The 20,619-nt window shown below is 44.2% G+C and overlaps 1 protein-coding gene across 1 annotated transcript in view; it reads right to left on the bottom strand.

Moving 5' to 3' along the window:
* Nucleotides 1-20,619, bottom strand: part of LOC137537170 (zinc finger protein 27-like) — a 66,199-nt gene that overhangs the window by 29,545 nt on the left and 16,035 nt on the right. The window contains exons 7-8 of the mRNA XM_068259290.1: nucleotides 863-2,069; nucleotides 723-748 (exon numbers count right to left, since the gene is read on the bottom strand). Coding sequence (XP_068115391.1) covers nucleotides 723-748; nucleotides 863-2,069 — 1,233 coding nt within the window. The remainder of the gene's footprint in view (nucleotides 1-722; nucleotides 749-862; nucleotides 2,070-20,619) is intronic.

Below are 20,619 nucleotides of genomic sequence, written 5' to 3' on the forward strand. Positions count from 1 at the left end.
TGTAGAACTTTCCTGGAGTCTCACAATTTTATTTTTACTTTAATGGGTTAAATTCTGACTCTGAATTGCGCACAGCAGCCACATCAGTGTGATGTAAAATCTGATACATTCAGCTCCCAACAAAAAAAATAAATTGTGGTGGAAGTCTAGAATACCTGCAGATCCTCCAGAAAGGAAATAACAAACAGAAATGACTAGGAACCTCTTATAGTAAAGTACTACATATCTGAACAATAAGACAAAATGAAGGAATAAAAGATGGATATGGATAAAACTGGGTGGCAGAGCGGCAAACATGGTGATGGGCTTGGGTGTGGTGGATGCAATCACCAGACGGAGTGGATCTCCTTCCATGAGGGTTAGGTCACTCTCTTGAAAAGGGAGGTGGGAGATTGCAAGAGCAATTGGTGCTCCAAGCCGTGCTACACTTACCTAGAGGCACTGCTACCTACAAACCTGAGGAAGCTGGAGGATGCCCTCCAATTTTAGTCATATAAATAGCTTCTTCTCAGAAGTTTTTTTTTTTTTTTTAGGGGGGGGGGGAAGAGTATTTGTTCAACCAGTGCTTTAAAGAGACCTCTTGATTCTGTGTTAATATGCTGCTGTGTGCATCTAACATGAAACAAAAGGACATTGGAGAAGAACACTAATATACAAGACATTTCCCACACTCAACACAAATGTCTGACAAGAAGTGATTTTACACCCAAAACATTTCTAACACTCAGGACATAAATAGGGCTTCTCACTAGTGTGAAATCTCTCATGTTTGACATGGTCTGATTAACAACCAAAACCATTCCCACACTCAGCACATGAGTATAGCTTCTCACTAATGTGAGATCAGTGTGAGAACAGAGACTAAGGCCTACCACGAGTGTGAGTTCTCTCGTGCATAACGAAAGAGGATTTCCATACAAAACATTTCCCACACTCAGCACATGAATAGGGCTTCTCACCAGTGTGAGATCTCTTATGTCCAAAAAGAAGAGATTTCTCTACAAAACGTTTCCCACACTCAGTACATGAATAGGGCTTTTCTCCAGTGTGAGATATTTCATGTCTAACAAGCTCTACTTTCTGTGCAAAACATTTCCCACAGTCAGCACATGAATATGGCTTCTCACCAGTGTGTAATCTCTCATGTATGACAAGAGCCGATTTCCACACAAAACACTTCCCACACTCAGCACATGAATAGGGCTTTACACCAGTGTGAGATAGCTCATGTTTGACAAGACTTGTTTTCACCACAAAACATTTCCCACACTCAGCACATGAATATGGCTTCCCTCTATTGTGAGATTCCTGATGTCTGACAAGACTTGTTTTCAAAACAAAACATTTCCCACACTCAGCACAAGAATAGGGCTTCTCACCAGTGTGAGATCTTTCATGTCTGATAAGCTCTATTTTCTGTGCAAAACATTTCCCACACTCAGCACATGAATATGGTTTCTCGCCAGTGTGTAGTCTCTCATGTATGACAAGAGCAGATTTCCATACAAAACATTTCCCACACTCAGCACATGAATAAGGCTTTACACCAGTGTGAGATAACTCATGTTTGACAAGACTTGTTTTCACCACAAAACATTTCCCACACTCAGCACATGAATATGGCTTCCCTCTATTGTGAGATTCCTGATGTCTGACAAGACTTGTTTTCACCACAAAACATTTCCCACATTCAGCGCATGAAAAGGGCTTCTCACCAGTGTGAGATCTCTCATGTCTGATCAGTTCCGATTTCTGAACAAAACATTTCCCACACTCAGCACATGAATAGGGTTTCTCACCAGTGTGTAATCTCTCATGTGTGACAAGACTTGATTTCCATAAAAAACATTTCCCACATGTGGAACAGGGATAAGACCCTCCAGCAGGGGGAGAGCTGTGCTGGGTATGAGGCCCCTCAGGATTAGACAGATGATGGGAGTCTGGGGGAAAATTCGGGGTAACCAGGACATCTGCAGGAAACTCTTGTCCAATGTCATCATCATCCGTTGTACAGTCTGTGGATACAGAGAGACGAGTCTCTGAGAGGTTCCTGATGCCGGGACTCCGCACTGCAAATAGAGAAACATCATCACTTCCTGTTAGAGAATTCTGAGGGGAGGAATAATTATCATTAGGGATGAAAGGAAAGAGGATGGTCGGCACTGCTGTACAACTTCCTTTATTTGGCAATGTGCAGACAAGTAGGCTGCGTGTTACATCATCACCTCACAGTCCATAAGAAGAGACTTGAAGAGTAACTGTCAGGCTGCAGAAGCTAATTTAAACCTCTATTCTCCTGTGTTAAACAGTTTAGACGGAAGCCAAAAAGGCAATAGTGAAGATAAAAATCTCTCTTACATTTGATGTGTGCTTATCAGCAAAGCTGTTAGACCCAAGAGGACGCAAGCCGCATACCATACTGCAAAGCATTCTGGGGCCCTCCCCTCGGCTGCTAAGGAGAAGTTACAGGATCAAGTTTCAGCAGCTTCTAACTCAGTCCAGCGCACAGCACTGAAAAATCTCCGGGCAGAGTACACTGCAGGAGTCCGCTATTGTTCCTAGCCACATGGCTAATTATTATTCACTGCACACTAGTGTTATTCAGTACGAGCTTTTCTGTGATCAGGAAGCAGGCAGGACATGACGACACATTTGGCTTCATAGGAGACAGACAAACATGGAACCTGCCATGAGCTGTCAGGAGCATCAATCTCTGCATATACTATATACAAATTCTGTGAAGTACAAACGTGGACAGTGAAATGCATATGTAATGTAAGTACAGCCAATCTTTAGCTACTGATATATGTGTTTATTTTCTCTGAGACCTTATACCTAACAGCTCCTCTTTAACACGTATCGGTGCGGGGGTGGATAATGGTGGGTGCTGGTTGCTGGGAGCCTGATGGCAGTTTCACACACAATCGCTTCTTCAGAGGCTATGACAAGGGGGCGTGGCTATATCTGCTCTAGTTGGAGAAAGTGCTTTACTGTCATAGTAACCTGCAATCCAAGATTACAGCGTGGGGAGGTCACAGAGAGTGAGGCCAAACAGCACGGCTGCTATTCCTAATGGAATTACCAGTCCTGCTGCAGCAGCTAATTATACAAGCCACTAACATAATATCCCATGATGAATATAGGTCAGGCCATGCAGAGCAGAGAATCCGGCTGGAATAGTCAGCAGTGTGTTTTAAGGTAAGGGTGTAGAAAGGAAGACAGATCCATGTGGTCAGTAAGGCCTGGTGGCCACATGGTGTCTATATGTAAAATCAGTGCTGCTGCTTCTCTTGGGATTTAATACTCCCTATTTCCACCACTAGAGGGGGCTGACATGTAATACTACTCCAGCAAAGTTCAATGCATGAGGGTCCACAAGGCTTGTCATAGAACAAATGCAGGAAGCACCTTCCTAGGGGTGGAAATAGGGAGCAAATATCCTAAGAGAAGAGAAGGCACTTATTCTAGGCCTTAATGACGACACATAATTGTGTTGTTTTCTACATCATTAACATAAAACATACTGTGGACTAGTTAAACCAGTAAACTTAGCTAGTAAAATTGACTTACCATAGCATCAGCTGGTAATTGAGCAACCTAAGTGTAAAGCAAGGTAGCACCACTCCTACCCCCATTCAAACACAATGGTGCTGGAAAAAGAGCCTTTCCTCTTGGTAATCTGCACAAACTGTAGAAGCAAATCCACAACACATCGATGGCTCCAATAAAACTCCTCGCTTTATGAAATGGTCAAAGCAGGACAGACAGAAATGTCTGACGCGTCTCTCACAGTGATGTGTGTTTAGCCATAGCCTGACCCTGACATATACAAACAGGAAATACATACACGTTTATAACCCCTCCCACAGGAAATGGCTGACGCATCTCACACAGTGTGGTATGTTTAGTCATAGCCTGACACGGACATGTACAAACAGGAAATACATACATACACGTTTATAACTCCCCCCCCCCCCCCCCCCGCCCCACACAGGAAATAGCTGACGCGTCTCACACAGCGTGGTGTGTTTAGTCATAGCATGACACTGACATGTACAAACAGGAAATACATATGTTTATAACCCCTCCCACAGGAAATGGCTGACGCATCTCACACAGTGATGTGTGTTTAATCATAGCCTGACACTGACAAGTATAAACAGGAAATATACAAGAAGTGGGTGGGACACACAAGGAAATTTGCAGCGTGGGGGAAGGATTCAGCCCTGGTACCACAGGGCTCCAATAGTGCAAAAGCAGACATTTATCCAGTACGATTCTCCAATAAAAGCAATATCTTTATTTCTTTGTTACATAAAAACAATTACCACCTAAAGTGCATATTAAACAGACGCTGTATGGAAAACACAGCCCACTGTTTTGGGTAATGCCCTTTCACCAGCCGCCCCGCCAGCTGCTTGTTCTGGACAGACCTCTACTGCTCTACACAGGTAGTCTCCGGTAAACAAACTGTAGGTTCGCTCTTAACCTGAATCCGGAACACTGTGGCATCTCTGTCCCCTGTACGTCCTCTGTGCCTTCAATGTACCCCTATGTGTCACCTTTACTCCCCTCTGCCTTCATTGTCCCCTCTGTGCTGCAATCTTAGATCTGCACATGACCTTCTTCTGTCCTCTCTAGAATCATCTCCTCGCATTCATGTATACAAGATTTCTCACGTGCTTCAACACTGCTCTGGAATTTTCTTTCAAAACATATCCATCGCTCTCCAATCTTTGAAATATTACAACTCAGTTTTTCCGACACGCATACACTCCAAGGGCGGATTCAAACTACGAGAGCTTTTTAAATGCTAGAGATTTTAAAAGCTCTAGCTAATGCAATGCTATGGAGGATTTTTACAAAATCACATCGCTCCAGTGTGAACACTCACATAGGATAACATTAGCAAGAGCTTTTCACATCACAAAGCGCTTAGAAAAGCTCTTGTAGTGTGAACCAGCCCTAACAGACCATTGCCCTTCAACCTCTTGCCAAGTTTTGCTCAGACACACTGCCTCTAGTATTATACTGTATATTACCCCACCTCTTGTTTCCTCTCTTTTCCTTTAGATTGTAAGCTCACAAGGGCAGGGCCCTCTCACTCTTGTGTGTCTTAGAACTTGCTATACATTTTGTTTATCGTGTCACATTTGTCACTGTGTCTACCAATTCAGTATTATGTACCACTGTCTATATTTTGAGACTGCCAGTACCTGTATTATTATGCACGCCAGGGTTTGTTTCTTACTCTCTACAACACCACGTAGTACGTTGGTGCTTTATAAGTCAATAATTATAATGAATACATCAGAGGGCAATACAATAAAAAACATGGACATGTGCTCCAGGGAAAAAAAAAAGGTTTTGCCATCTACTTAGGAAGGGGTTCCTTACAGTAAAGCTGGGCATACACTAGGCCGATTTCCGCCAGATCGACAGCAGATTAGATCACTGGGATCGAATCTGCCGTCACATCGTTCCCGCAACACGCCGAATTTCGATCCATTTCGTCCGATCCCGTCAATTGCTCCGTGCGGAAAATTACTGTCGATCGCCCGCGGGTAGGAAGCGCATCGCTAGCGGCGTTCGAGTACCCGACGACCGACGCAATAGAGCCCGCATACATTACCTGCTCCGCCGGCACGACTGCCCCAGGTCAGCGCTGCTCCGTCTCCGCGCTGGTCTGGTCTCCGGGCCCGGCATGCTTCACTTCTTCTAGCCCGGCAGGAAGTTTAAACAGTAGAGGGCGCTCTACTGTTTAAAATTCCAGCCGGGCAGGAAGAAGTAAAGCATGCCGGACCTGGAGACCAGAGCGGAGACGGAGCAGCGGTGACCGGGGGTAGTCGCGCCGGCGGAGCAGGTAATGTATGCGGTGGGGGGGGGGGCAGGAGAGCAGCGGCGGCAGCAGCGCCACCACCACCACAACAGATTGTGAACGGTTTCAGGCTGAAATCGGTTCACAATCTGTTTGCAGTAAAGGTAGCCATACGATCCCTCTCTGATCAGATTCGATCAGAGAGGGATCTATCTGTTGGTCGAATCTGATGGCAAATCGACCAGTGTATGGCTACCTTAAGAGTGATTCAAATGTGGAATGTATAACCACAGGACATAGTTAAGGCCAATTCTATCTGTGCATTTAAAGGAGGCTTGGATGCTTTACTTGCATTGAAGGGCATCCATGGCAATAATTACCAGGCAATTCCTTGGAGAGTTGATCAAAGGATTTATCGGACTGCCACCTGGAGTCGGGAAGGATCTTTTACCTTTAGCGACCAGCTAACGCAGCAGCGTCGTAAAGGAGATCGGCGATCCCTGGCCTCCGATTGGCCGGGGATCGCCGCCGTCTGATAGGCTAAAGCCTATTGGAGGCGGTACAGGACAGATCGCCATCCTGTGCCGCACAGATCCAGAGGGAGGTAAGGGGAGGGAGCGCGCAATATCGCTGCGGGGGGGCTTTGAGGAGCCCCCCCCCCGCTCGGCCACACAGCGCGGCGCAGATCAGACCCCCCCAGCAGGTCATCCCCCTAGTGGGGAAAAAAAAGGGGGGGGGGGGGGGGAGTCACCCTGCCTTTAACACGATCTGTGCTGCGGGCTGGAGAGCCCACACAGCACAGATCACAGTGCACAGCCCCGGTCCTTAAGTGGTTGGGCCTTTTAAGGGTTTTTATTTGTATTTTTACCTTTCCCTGGATCAATTGGAATATGTGAGGGCACAGGACAGAAATGTACCTAACTTCTTATTTATTGATTTTCACCTTGTTTAACTTGATGGACAGATGTCTTTTCTCAAGCAAACATTGCTACTTTGTAAGGTTGTGCTCATTACAGGTGGCCAATCAGATGACAGTAACTTTGTCTTTCAAGCAAATTATATGCATCTTCAAAATTGGACAATCAAATGCATTTCCTGACAAACCAGATTATCTGCATACAATTTGCATAAAAGTCAGTGTTATTTGCATCTCATTGACCCTCCTTAGACTTAAAGGAAACACGAGGTGAAAAAAAAACAACATATGAGATAAACAATTGTATCTATCCTCCTCCTGGTCCTAAAAAAATACTTTTTAGATATCCCATGGTTTTATTTTATATTTAAATCTACTGTTTAAGTTTTTACTGTTTTATTTTCGCTGCTCAATGACATTGAAGTATGCCAGAGCTAAAATCTATGAACTATTGAACCTTTTTATCTATTTCCTGCTAATAAAAGCCATTTTTTTTACCAGGGAAGAGTTATATGGTTGTATTTCCTTATCAGTGAGGGTAACACTATAGTCCGACCCAGTCCCAACCCAGACCGAATCTTTCAATTGCATACTCTTTCAGCCATAGAAAGAAAAATAAGAACAGAGGTGCCAATGGGATAAAATCAAAATGATAAAAAGTTTAAAATTGCTTAGAAGGCAGTGGTGGACTTACCTCCTGTAAGCAGACACAAGAAACTGTCTATTCAAATAAAAAGAATTTATTGGTATACGCCAAGGGGGTTGCAATGCGTTTCACAGGCGTAGACCTGCTTCATCAGGCAATAAAACATAGGAGCCCACAACAGTATACAGTCCGGGTAACACCTGGCGCCTCTGTTCCTATCTACGTAGCAATTATTATCCACCCTTGGTGGAGGGGGATAGCCCTTTTTCTCCTATCTACAGAGAGCAACTTCTTAATCCTAAATGAGGACAGGAGAATATCCTCACCTGCTTGTACGGTGGTTGCCTGGAGGTAACCCTGATTTGTGAGTATAAATTTATACTCCTTTCATTATCTCAATTTGTCAATACCTACTACACTATATTGGGCTCTGGGTTTCCCTTTTTTACATAATGGAAGCAATTTGTTACTCCTGTGACAACAAACCTATCATATTTTCAGCATATAAGATGCACTTTTTCTTCCCAAAAATGGGAAAAAAGTCATTGGCTCATATGCAATTCCCATTTTCTCCTGACTGTTCTCCTAGGAGATAATTTTTCATCTTCTACTTAACATAACTTTCCAGCTCACCTAGGAGAAAACTCAAACGAAAATAGTGAATTTATTGAATTGCATATGGGCCATTGTGCCAAATACAGGCATATAAATTCCTGACTTACCAATGCAAACTGCCAACCCAAAGGGGACTCCCTATACTATCCCCATGTCTCCTCTGCTCCCCCCTTGTGTATGCCTCCTCCATTCCCCCTAAAGAAATTGCAAGCAGCGGCAGCATGGCTCATCTAATTAATCGGAGCCAGCGGTGATGAGAGGCCTCTCCTCTCCCTTACTGCTCCTCTAGTGACAGCTGATCGCGTCATCAGCAGAAGCAGGCACTTGAGGAGCAGTGAGGGTGAGGAGAGGTCTCTGATTGCCCCAGGCTCTCATAGGTTAGGTGAGCCAGTGCTGCCGCTGCTTGTAACAATGGGGAGGGGGAGCTAAGGAGAAAACAAGGGGGGAGCGAAGGAGACATGGGAACAGAAGGGGACACATGGGGGACAGAAGGGACACATGGGGACAAAAGGGGACACATAAGAGACAGAAGCAGACACATGGGGGACAGAAAAGGGGGCACAAGAGGACACATTGAGGACATAATGATTGAGAAACAGCAGCTACAAGATGCTTCTGGAATATGGATTGGATGCACTAGGTGTACCAGAATGTTTTTCCTTGCGTCTTATATGCCGAGAAATATGGTATATGTACTTATAGCAAGAAATCTGTGCTATGTTTGTAGAGCAATGTGGTGTCACTTACACATTCTTATTACCACTGTATCCTCGTGTCACTCATATGCCCCTTGTAATGTCCCTTCATCTCTCTCTTGCTCTCAATTGTACAAAGAAAGATATTGTGATGTTACACAGCACTAAATTATAGGAGCTGTGAGGTGGGGGAATTATCCATTTATGTCATGGAGATCCCAAACTACTAATACTTCTGTTGCTGGATAAAAATACACAGATATATATATACTCCTCTATATACAGTATAGCCATATCTCTCCTCCCATCCTTCTGTCCAATGAGGAACCACACTGCTGCACACTGCAGCTCCTATTGGACAGGAGATCAATGGGGGGCGGGGACACCTCAGACCCAGAAGCTTTCACAGATCGAATTGTAGAACTCTTAATGATGGCAACTCTGCAGGGAGGGGAGACCCCAGACATATCCCCCCTTATGTCCTGTCACCACTGTCACTACTGCAGCTATGTACACACGCTACCTGACACTATGCTAAAGAGCCCCAACATTACCTAAAGATATAGCATCCCCAATCTGTGTACAGTAATGTACAGTGACCATTATCAGCTTATTACAGGCCGGTAACACTAAGTCACCCCCTACTGTGACCAATCTGTGTACAGTAATGTACAGTGACTATTATCAGCTTATTACAGGCTGGTTACACTAAGTCACCCCTACTGTGACCAATCTGTGTGCAGTAATGTACAGTGACCATTATCAGCTTATTACAGGCCAGTAACACTTAAGGCCCATACACACGTCGGATCGCTCAAACTCAATCTTATCACGCGAACGACACTCTGTACACACGCCCGATTTAGCGGGCGAACGACGGGACGTTCAAACGACCCGTCGTTCACGAAAATCCGACGTGTGTAAGGGCCTTAAGTCACCCCTACTGTGACCAATCTGTGTACAGTAATGTACAGTGACCATTATCAGCTTATTACAGGCAGGTAACACTAAGTCACCCCTACTGTGACCAATCTGTGTACAGTAATGTACAGTCACCATTATCAGCTTATTACAGGTTGGTAACACTAAGTCACCCCTACTGTGACCAATCTGTGTGCAGTAATGTACAGCGACTATTATCCGCTTATTACAGGCCAGTAACACTAAGTCACCACTACTGTGACCAATCTGTGTACAGTAATGTACAGTGACCATTATCAGCTTATTACAGGCCAGTAACACTCGGCCCCTACTGTGACCAGAACTATAAAGTTGTCTTATGCACACTAAAGGATCAAACCCGTGGAGGGAGTGCTCTAGCTAGAAAATAAGGATGCTGACTCTAACTATATATGCACATATTTTATTGGAACATGTGAGTGGATTATTATGTATTTTATACTATATTTAAGAATATTAGACTATGGGAGTGTGTTTTTAGTCTATTAGGACCTATGCTTGTGATGGAGTTCATCCACGTGTATCCCTGAACTGGATGGGCTAGATTGGATCCAGTGAATATAAATAGGCACATTTTGTGGTTTGTTGTTGAGCAGCTATTGCTTTTGGTAAGCGCATTTATCAAATATTGGTGATGGTCAAGTTACGAGTGTAATGCTGGGCATACACGGTAAGTTTTAGCGCTGGAATAGAGCCGCTGGCTTGATGCCGACGCGTCACCGCTTGTCCATGCGTGCGCTTCTTATCAGCCGCTCGTTTTTTTCTATTGTCCGCCCGTGGGGATCAAGCACAGAATCGATCCACCGCGGTGATCGGACACATCGGATATTATCAATCGAGCCATTAGCGGCTCGATTGATAACAAGAAACTTACCATGTATGCCCAGCATTATGCTGGGATTACACCATACAATTTTCTGTTAGATTGTTCTGTTAGATTTTCTGTTAGAATGCATAATTAGATTATTTTTTGTAGAGATTGGTCATTATCTCTGGTGCATTGTCTTCTGGTCATCTGCTGAGTAGAACAATGCCTAATTGCTAGGCAGATAGATGGTAAGATAGATACATTTCTAAAATGTTGAACTTATGCTGGGCATACACGGCTCGTTTTATATTATCAATCGAGCCGCTGATGGCTCGATTGATAATATCCGACGTGTCCGATCACCGTGCCGGATCGATACTGCGCTCGATCCCCGCGGGCGGACAATGGAAAAAACGAAGCGCAGATAAGGGACGAGCGCGAATCATTCCGGGGTGCCCGCGGCTCGATACCAGCGCACAAACGAGCCGTGTATGCCCAGCATAAGAGAAAAATCTAACAGAAAATTGTATGGCGTAATCCCAGCATTATACATGCCACGGATGGATGAGAACATCTAACAAGAAGAGGTCACAGAGGTGCCTGGCTCTTCTACTGACCACATATGCTATTGCTCCGTTGTTATTGCCTGATGAAGCGGGATCAAACCTGCGAAACGCGTTGCATATTTGGAGTTCATAAATAAAATATATTGACTGTGTTTACTACCGTCGTTGTGTGTCTACTTGGAGGAGGTAAGTCCACCACTACCTCCTCTATTTACCAAGAATTTGGTTTTTAAGCTCATTTAGCTTCCTTTTATCCTCTTGGCGCCTCTGTTCTCCTGCATAATATTGAGTCCACCCTGGGTGGAGGGTTGAACCCCCTTTTTCTCATCTACAGAGAGCGACTTCTTATTCCTGAGTGGGGTCAGGAAAATCTCCCACCTGCCTTTACAGTGGTTGCCTAATGGTAACCCTGGTTTGTGAGTATTAATATTTACTCTATCTAGTAACCATTTACCAGTACATATTACACTATTGGGGCTCTTGGCGTTCCTTGTTTTTATCTAACAAGAAGATACTGCACTGTACGCTTTTTTGCTGTGTATTACTTCTCTGGAGTATCCTGACGCTGGGGAGATTCCTGTGAGGGGGAAGCAGACACAGTGAGAACCAAGGAGGGATATAGAACGCACAGGCTGTTTGTAATAAATCAACAATTGAATCTGGTGAGCACATTATATTCACTGATGTCGATGGTGGCCGCCACACACACTTGACACCATCTGAATCATATCAGTTTATCTTGATTGGTTATTTTGATGTGGTCGCATCAGACCACATGACACATTTCCAGAAGTCCATGTTCTAAAGATGGCCATACACTTATAGATTTGCAGCAGATTCGACCATCAGATAGATTTCTGTCAGATGCCTGTTAGGTCGAATCTGACAGGCATCGATCTGATGTGTGCCACACCCTAGGTACAGATTACCAATAGATTTCTGAATGAAATATATTGGAAATCAATCTAAATGCATTATTGGACCATTAAGGTGTCCATACATTTGCTCGATTTCCCGCCGATAGACAGCAGATTGGATCACTGTGATTGAATCTGCTGTGAAATTGATTATGCAAACACGGACCGATCGACCGATTTCCAACCCAAATCGATCTATTCTGTCGATTGACAGAGGCGCTCAAACCTATTGCTTGACCCACTGAGTTGTGCTCCCATTTTGCCTGAGGAAGCGGGGTCACACCCGCGAAACGTGTTGCATTTGTGGAGTTGTCAATTCTGTTTTATCGAGACTCAAGTGAGTTTTCTTTTTTTGTAAGAGGGAGGTGAGTCCACCTTAACATCCCCCCTCTGCTTTTAAGCGGTTTTTAAAACGTTTTACTCTACTCTGGCGCCTCTGTATACAGAGTTTTTGCTATTCTGTCGATCTGTCCAGGCGTAAAATTTCACTTGATCGCCGGCGGGTCGGGAGCGCACTGTTAGCGGCGTTTGATTTGGCAACCACCGACGCAGCAATATTCAGTGTTAGCACGGACCCGGGGATTTGTGCCAGCGGAACAGGTAATGTATGGCTGCTGGTGGGGGGAGCAGAGGTGGCGAGGCAGGTGGCAGCTCCACAGATTGTGAATCGATTTCATGCTGAAATAGATTCACAATCTGTGTGCAGTGTATGCGCAGCTATTAGATCCCTCTGATCAGACTCGATCAGAGAGGGATCTGTCTGTTGGTCAATCTGGTGGCAATCGACCAGTGTGTGGCTGCCTTAAGACCCAATGCCACTCTATGGGCCATCAATCTGCTGCCAGCAGAAAGATCAAATCGATCAAAATCAGCCGCAAAATCGATCGATAGAATCGATTTCTGATCGATCGCTGAAATCGGCCAGTGTATGGGCCCCTTTAGTCTGCTTTTCTTCAGCAAACGGTTTGTAGGTTTCTTTTTATGTACCATCTTCAGAGGAGGCTTCCTTCTGGGATGACGGCCATGCAGACCAAATTGATGCAGCCAGCACTCTTATGCCGATTTGCAAGATGACACCCTCTGGATATGATGCTAAACAGGTGTACTCAACTCCTGTAATCAACCACGGTGAGGCCTATTCTGAGTGGAGCCTGTCCTGTGGTAAACCTCTGAATGTTTTTTGGCCACTGTGCTGCAGCTCAGTTTCAGGGTGTTGGTAATCTTACAGCCTAGGCCAGGCATGTGCAAACTTGGCCCTCCAGCTGTTGAGGAACTACAAGTCCCACAATGCATTGCAGGAGTCTGACAGCCACAGTCATGACTCATAAAGGCAAATGCATTGTGGGATTTGTAGTTCCTTAACAGCTGGAGGGCCAAGTTTGCCCATGCCTGGCCTAGGCCAATGCTGTCATACAGGTGGCCTGCCAGAGCTCTTTCTGTGGCCTGCCTGCTCTTCCCATCTTTCGCCTCTGTACCTGTCTCACTACTTATTTTGTATTGAGTCCTTCATTCGGTGGATGGTAGAGCTAGGGACATGATTGAGAGGAGGCAGAGAAAATACAGTAGAGCTGAAACTCTGCCCTGGATGTCAGGGTCTCTTTTTTTTGGTCAATCATGAAGTTCTCCTTTTGGATGACGTATGCAGCGATTGGTGTGGGAAGAAGGGGGCAGAGAAAGTCACTGTTGATCGGTTTGGGTAGGATAGTGGGTGGCACAGATAGTGTGGACATCACACGTTTGAGTAGTATGTGCACACTGCAGAGAGATGAGATGGAGCACTCTGTACACTGTGCAGGGCGGAGGGGGGGGGGGGGGGAATGGTGGGGAACACTGTTTAATGTGATTGTTTTTTGAGGCAGATTGGGAACGCAGCCTGTTGTAATGACAGTTAACATTGCCAGTTTATTATTGCCTGTTTATTATTGTATTATATTTTGGGGGTTAAGTATTTTAGGGGTCAATGTTGTCAATTATTTATTTTTTTCGGGGTTAAAGTTGCCCTATCATTTGTGTTTTGGGGAGTTAAAGCTGTCAGATGTGTATTTTAGGGAGGACTGATTCCGGATTATGTGACTTTGGAGGGGGGGGGGGGGGGCAGCAAAACATTGTGTATTTTAAGGGAAAACACAGCCAAATCATGTATATTTTTGGAGGAAATACTGATAAATTATATGTTTGGAGGAAGTGCTATATTTTATGTATTTTGGGGGGGAAATGTGTAAAATTATGTGTATTATGGAAGGGGAAATGTTGTCAAGTTATATCTATTTTTTGTGAAAGGTTGTCAAATTACTGTATGTGTTTTATTTATTTATTTTGCTGAGGAAACAATCAAATCCACTGTCATGTCAGCTCTTTTTATGTGCACATTTTATTTTGCTCTCAGTACTGCAAGAAATCTTTATTGAGGCAAGCCCTCCACCATGTAGTCTGAAAAAAAGTGGCCCTCCATGTCCATGAAGTTAGACTGCACAGGCCTTGTCTGCCTTCCTGCAGAACAATAATTATTTTTCAAGCTCCTCAGAGAGTTCTCTGCCATGAGGAGCCATGCTGAGCTTCCAGTGACCAGTATGAGGGTGTGTGAGAGTGATAACACCAAATGTAACACACCTGCTGCCCATTCACACCTGAGACCTTGTAACACTAATCAGTTACATGACCCAGGGGAAGGAAAATGTCTGATTGGGCAGAATTCCTCTATAAGCTCCTCAGAGAGTTCTCTGCCATGAGAAGCCATGCTGAGCTTCCAGTGACCAGTATGAGAGCAATGACACCAAATGCTCCCCATTCACACCTGAGACCTTGTAACACTAACCAGTCACATAACCTTGGGGAGGGAAACGGCCTGAACAAATTCCCTTCCTCTTCTAAGTTTTCTTCTAGTAAATAAGTCATCAAATTCTTTTTGAAGATAATTTTTTTAGCACTCTGCAACTGAAAAAATACCAAATGTAGGTGAAAAAGTACTGCCAAAATTAATTGTCTGCTTGCTGTTGGCATAAAATGCATTTTATTGATAAGATGTGAAAATAATCACCTAGGAGAAAACTTAGAAGAAAAAGGGTCCAATCCAATTAACTTTTTCTCTTAGGTGTATGTATGTATGTATGTATGTATGTATGTATGTATGTATGTATGTATGTATGTATGTATGTATGTATGTATGTATGTATGTATGTATGTATGTATGTATGTATGTATGTATGTATGTATGTATGTATATATATATATATATATATATATATATATATATATATATATATATATATATATATATATATATATATATATATATATATATATATATATATATATATATATATATATATATTATATTAGTGTAAATAGAATGCCTTTTAAAGTGAACAAGAGACAAAGCCCCCTTGTTTATTTTACCATATATATCAGTGGGATCATTAGAAAAAACACCTTCCCCTGTTTGCCATTTCATTCTTCACTGCTCAGCCTGCTTGTTATCAGCCCTGATAAAATCCCTGACTGAACATTCAGTCTGGCTTTGCTCAGGAATCATTATAGCTGAGTCATTATAGCAGAGCCAGAAGGGGGCAGGCTTGGGCTTGAAAAGACATCAAAGAAGACAGACTCGGCTATAATTATTCCTGAGCAAAGCCAGACTGAATGCTTAGATTTTATCAGGGCTGATAGCATGCAGGCTGAGCAGTAAAGAATGAAACAGAGAGCAGGGTAGGGGTTTCTCTAATGTTCCCACTGGTATATATGGTAAAATACATGAGGGTGCTTCATCTCTGGTTCACTTTAAGCCTCCAGCAAGCAAGAAAACACTATACAATGTTTTGGTATTTTTTCAATTGCAAAGCTTATTTTTAACAGAAGATAAAAATGATCACCTAGGAGAAAATTTAGGAGAAAAAGTGAATTGGATTCGTCCCAAAATGTTGAATTGAGTACAATTTGAAATGTTTCACCTAGAGGTGTACTCACTTTTGTTGCCAGTGGTTTAAACATTAATGGTTGTGTGTTCAGTTATTTTGATGGGACGGCACATTTACAGTTAACCAATCTGTCCACTGACTGCTTTACAGTGTAACAAAGTGTCACATCTTCAGTGTTGCCCCATGAAAAGATATAATACAAGGATTATATCATGGGGAACCACAGTTGCTCACTTAAAGGGTTACTGTAAGGGGGGGGGGGGGGGGGGTCGGGGGAAAACGAGTTTAACTTACCCGGGGCTTCTAATGGTCCCCCGCAGGCATCCTGTGCCCGCACGGCAACTCCCTGATGCTCCGGCCCCGCCTCCGGTTCACTTCTGAAACTTTAAAGTCAGAAAACCACTGCACCTTTCGTTGCTGTGTCTGCGGGGGACCATTAGAAGCCCCGATTAAGTTCAACTCATTTTCCCCGACACCCTACAGGATTCCTTTAAAGCTGAATTATCACAAAACCTTTTTGTTTTGTGAAGGCAAAATTACATTTACTTTTATGAGATACTGTAAACTCACATTACACCCCTATAACTCCTCACATTGCCTGTGTACATAGTGTGTTTATATCTCATTACAGGCACACTGTGCAGTCACATTACACATCACACCCCTATTACTCCTCACATCCCTGTGTACATAGTGTGTTTATACCTCATTACAGGCACACTGTGCAGTCACATTACACATCACACCCCTATTACTTCTCACATTCCCTGTGTACATAGTGTGTTTATACCTCATTACAGGCACACTGTGCAGCCACATTACACACATCACACCCCTATTACTTCTCACATTCCCTGTGTACATAGTGTGTTTATACCTCATTACAGGCACACTGTGCAGTCACATTACACATCACACCCCTATTACTTCTCACATTCCCTGTGTACATAGTGTGTTTATACCCCATTACAGGCACACAGTGCAGTCACATTACACACATCACACCCCTATTACTCCTCACATCCCTGTATACATAGTGTGTTTATACCTCATTACAGGCACACTGTGCAGTCACATTACACACATCACACCCCTATTACTTCTCACATTCCCTGTGTACATAGTGTGTTTATACCTCATTACAGGCACACTGTGCAGTCACATTACACACATCACACCCCTAATTCCTTCTCACATTCCCTGTGTATACCTCATTACAGGCACACTGTGCAGCCACATTACACATCACACCCCTATTACTTCTCACATTCCCTGTGTACATAGTGTGTTTATACCTCATTACAGGCACACTGTGCAGTCACATTACACACATCACACCCCTATTACTTCTCACATTCCCTGTGTACATAGTGTGTTTATACCTCATTACAGGCACACTGTGCAGTCACATTACACATCACACCCCTATTACTTCTCACATTCCCTGTGTACATAGTGAGTTTATACCTCATTACAGGCACACTGTGCAGTCACATTACACATCACACCCCCATTACTTCTCACATTCCCTGTGTACATAGTGTGTTTATACCTCATTACAGGCACACTGTACAGCCACATTACACACATCACACCCCTATTACTTCTCACCTTCCCTGTGTACATAGTGTGTTTATACCTCATTACAGGCACACTGTGCAGTCACATTACACATAACACCCCTATTACTGCTCACATTCCCTGTGTACATAGTGTGTTTACATCTCATTACAGGCACACTGTGCAGTCACATTACACATTACACCCCTATTACTTCTCACATTCCCTGTGTACATAGTGTGTTTATACCTCATTACAGGCACACTGTGCAGTCACATTATACACATCACACCCCTATTACTTCAACACATCCCCTGTGTATATAGTGTGTTTATGCCTCATTACAGGCACACTGTGCAGTCACATTACACATCACACCCCTATTACTTCTCACATTCACTGAGTACATAGTGTGTTTATACCTCATTACAGGCATACTGTGCAGTCACATTACACATCACACCCCTATTACTTCTCACATTCCCTGTGTACATAGTGTGTTTATACTTCATTACAGGCACACTGCGCAGTCACATTACACTCCTATTACTTCTCACATTCTCACACTGTACGGTCTCTCACACTGAGCAGTCACATTGCACACACCCTATTACTTCTCACATTCCCTGTGTACATAGTATTCGGCCCCCTTGAAGTTTTCCACATTTTGTCACATTACTGCCACAAACATGAATCAATTTTATTGGAATTCCACGTCAAAGACCAATACAAAGTGGTGTACACATGAGAAGTGGAACGAAAATCATACATCATTCCAAACATTTTTTTTACAAATAACTGCAAAGTGGGGTGTGTGTAATTATTCAGCCCCCTTTGGTCTGAGTGCAGTCAGTTGCCCATAGACATTGCCTGATGAGTGCTAATGACTAAATAGAGTGCACCTGTGTGTAATCTAATGACAGTACAAATACAGCTGCTCTGTGAGGGCCTCAGAGGTTGTCTAAGAGAATATTGGGAGCAACAACACCATGAAGTCCAAAGAACACACCAGACAGGTCAGGGATAAAGTTATTGAGAAATTTAAAGCAAGGCTTAGGCTACAAAAATATTTCCAAAGCCTTGAACATCCCACGGAGCACTGTTCAAGCAATCATTCAAAAATGGAAGGAGTATGTCACAACTGTAAACCTACCAAGACAAGGCTGTCCACCTAAACTCACAGGCCAAACAAGGAGAGCGTTGATCAGAAATGCAGTCAAGAGACCCATGGTGACTCTGGACGTGCTGCAGAGAACTACAGCTCAGGTGGGGGAATCTGTCCATAGGACAACTATTAGTCGTGCACTGCACAAAGTTGGCCTTTATGGAAGAGTGGCAAAAAGAAAGCTATTGTTAACAGAAAAGCATAAGAAGTCCAGTTTTCAGTTTGCCACAAGCTATGTGGGGGACACAGCAAACATGTGGAAGAAGGTGCTCTGGTCAGATAAGACCAAAATTGAACTTTTTGGCAAAATACAAAACGTGGCAGAAAACTAACACTGTACATCACTCTGAACACACCATCCTCACTGTCAAAAATGGTGGTGGCAGCATCATGCTCTGGGGGTGCTTCTCTTCAGCAGGAACAGGGAAGCTGGTCAGAGTTGATGGGAAGATGGATGGAGCCAAATACAGGGCAATACTGCAAGAAAACCTCTTGGATTCTGCAAAAGACTTGAGACTGGGGCGGATGTTCACCTTCCAGCAGGACAACGACTCTAAACATAAAGCCAGGGCAACAATGGAATGGTTTAAAACAAAACATATCTATGTGTTAGAATGGTCCAGTCAAAGTCCAGATCTAAATCCAATTGAGAATCTGTGGCAAGATCTAAAAACTGCTGTTTACAAACGCTGTCCATCTAATATGACTGAGCTGGAGATGTTTTGCAAAATCAGAATGGGCAACGATTTCAGTCTCTAGATGTGCAAAGCTGGTAGAGACATACCCTAAAACAGTGTTTTTCAACCAGTGTTCCGCGGTGTGCCGCGGAACGTTGCCTGGTGTGCCGTCCTCTTCTCCCCCTCCCGCCCGTCCCCGCTGCTGTTATTACCTTAGAAGCGGGCGCTCTCCCCTCTCCAGCGCATGTGTTTATTCTAGCAGCGTATCTCCAGCTGCTCTGTGTGATGCGGAAGGAGGCAGGGCTCGTACATATCGCCGTTACAGGAAGCCGCTGCCCTGCTTCCTTCCGCATCACACAGAGCAGCCGGAGATACGCTGCTAGAATAAACACATGCGCTGGAGAGGGGAGAGCGGCCGCTGCTAAGGTAATAACAGCGGCGGCCGCGGGGACGGGCGGGAGGGCACTATACTGGGGCACTATACTAGCTATACTGGGGCACTATACTGGCTATACTGGGGGGCTATACTGGGGCACTATACTGGCTATACTGGCTCTACTGGGGCACTATACTGGCTATACTGGGGCACTATACTAGCTATACTGGGGAGCTATACTGTGGCACTATACTGGCTATACTGGGGCACTATACTGGCTATACTGGGGCACTATACTAGCTATACTGGGGCACTATACTAGCTATACTGGGGCACTATATACTGGCTATACTGGGGCACTATACTAGCTATACTGGGGCACTATACTGGCTATACTGGGGCACTATACTGGCTATACTGGGGCACTATACTAGCTATACTGGGGGGCTATACTGGGGCACTATTCTGGCTATACTGGGGCACTATACTGGCTATACTGGGGCACTATACTAGCTATACTGGGGCACTATATACTGGCTATACTGGGGCACTATACTGGCTATACTGGGGGGCTATACTGTGGCACTATACTGGGGCACTATACTAGCTATACTGGGGCACTATACTGGCTATACTGGGGCACTATACTGGCTATACTGGGGCACTATACTGGCTATACTGGGGGGCTATACTGTGGCACTATACTGGGGCACTATACTAGCTATACTGGGGGGCTATACTGGGGCACTATTCTGGCTATACTGGGGCACTATACTGGCTATACTAGGGCACTATACTGGCTATACTGGGGCACTATATACTGGCTATACTGGGGCACTATACTGGCTATACTGAGGCACTATACTAGCTATACTGGGGGGCTATACTGTGGCACTATACTGGGGCACTATACTAGCTATACTGGGGGGCTATACTGGGGCACTATGCTGGCTATACTGGGGCACTATACTAGCTATACTGGGGCA

Source organism: Hyperolius riggenbachi, chromosome 10 (assembly GCF_040937935.1).
Source record: "Hyperolius riggenbachi isolate aHypRig1 chromosome 10, aHypRig1.pri, whole genome shotgun sequence".
NCBI lineage: Eukaryota > Metazoa > Chordata > Amphibia > Anura > Hyperoliidae > Hyperolius > Hyperolius riggenbachi.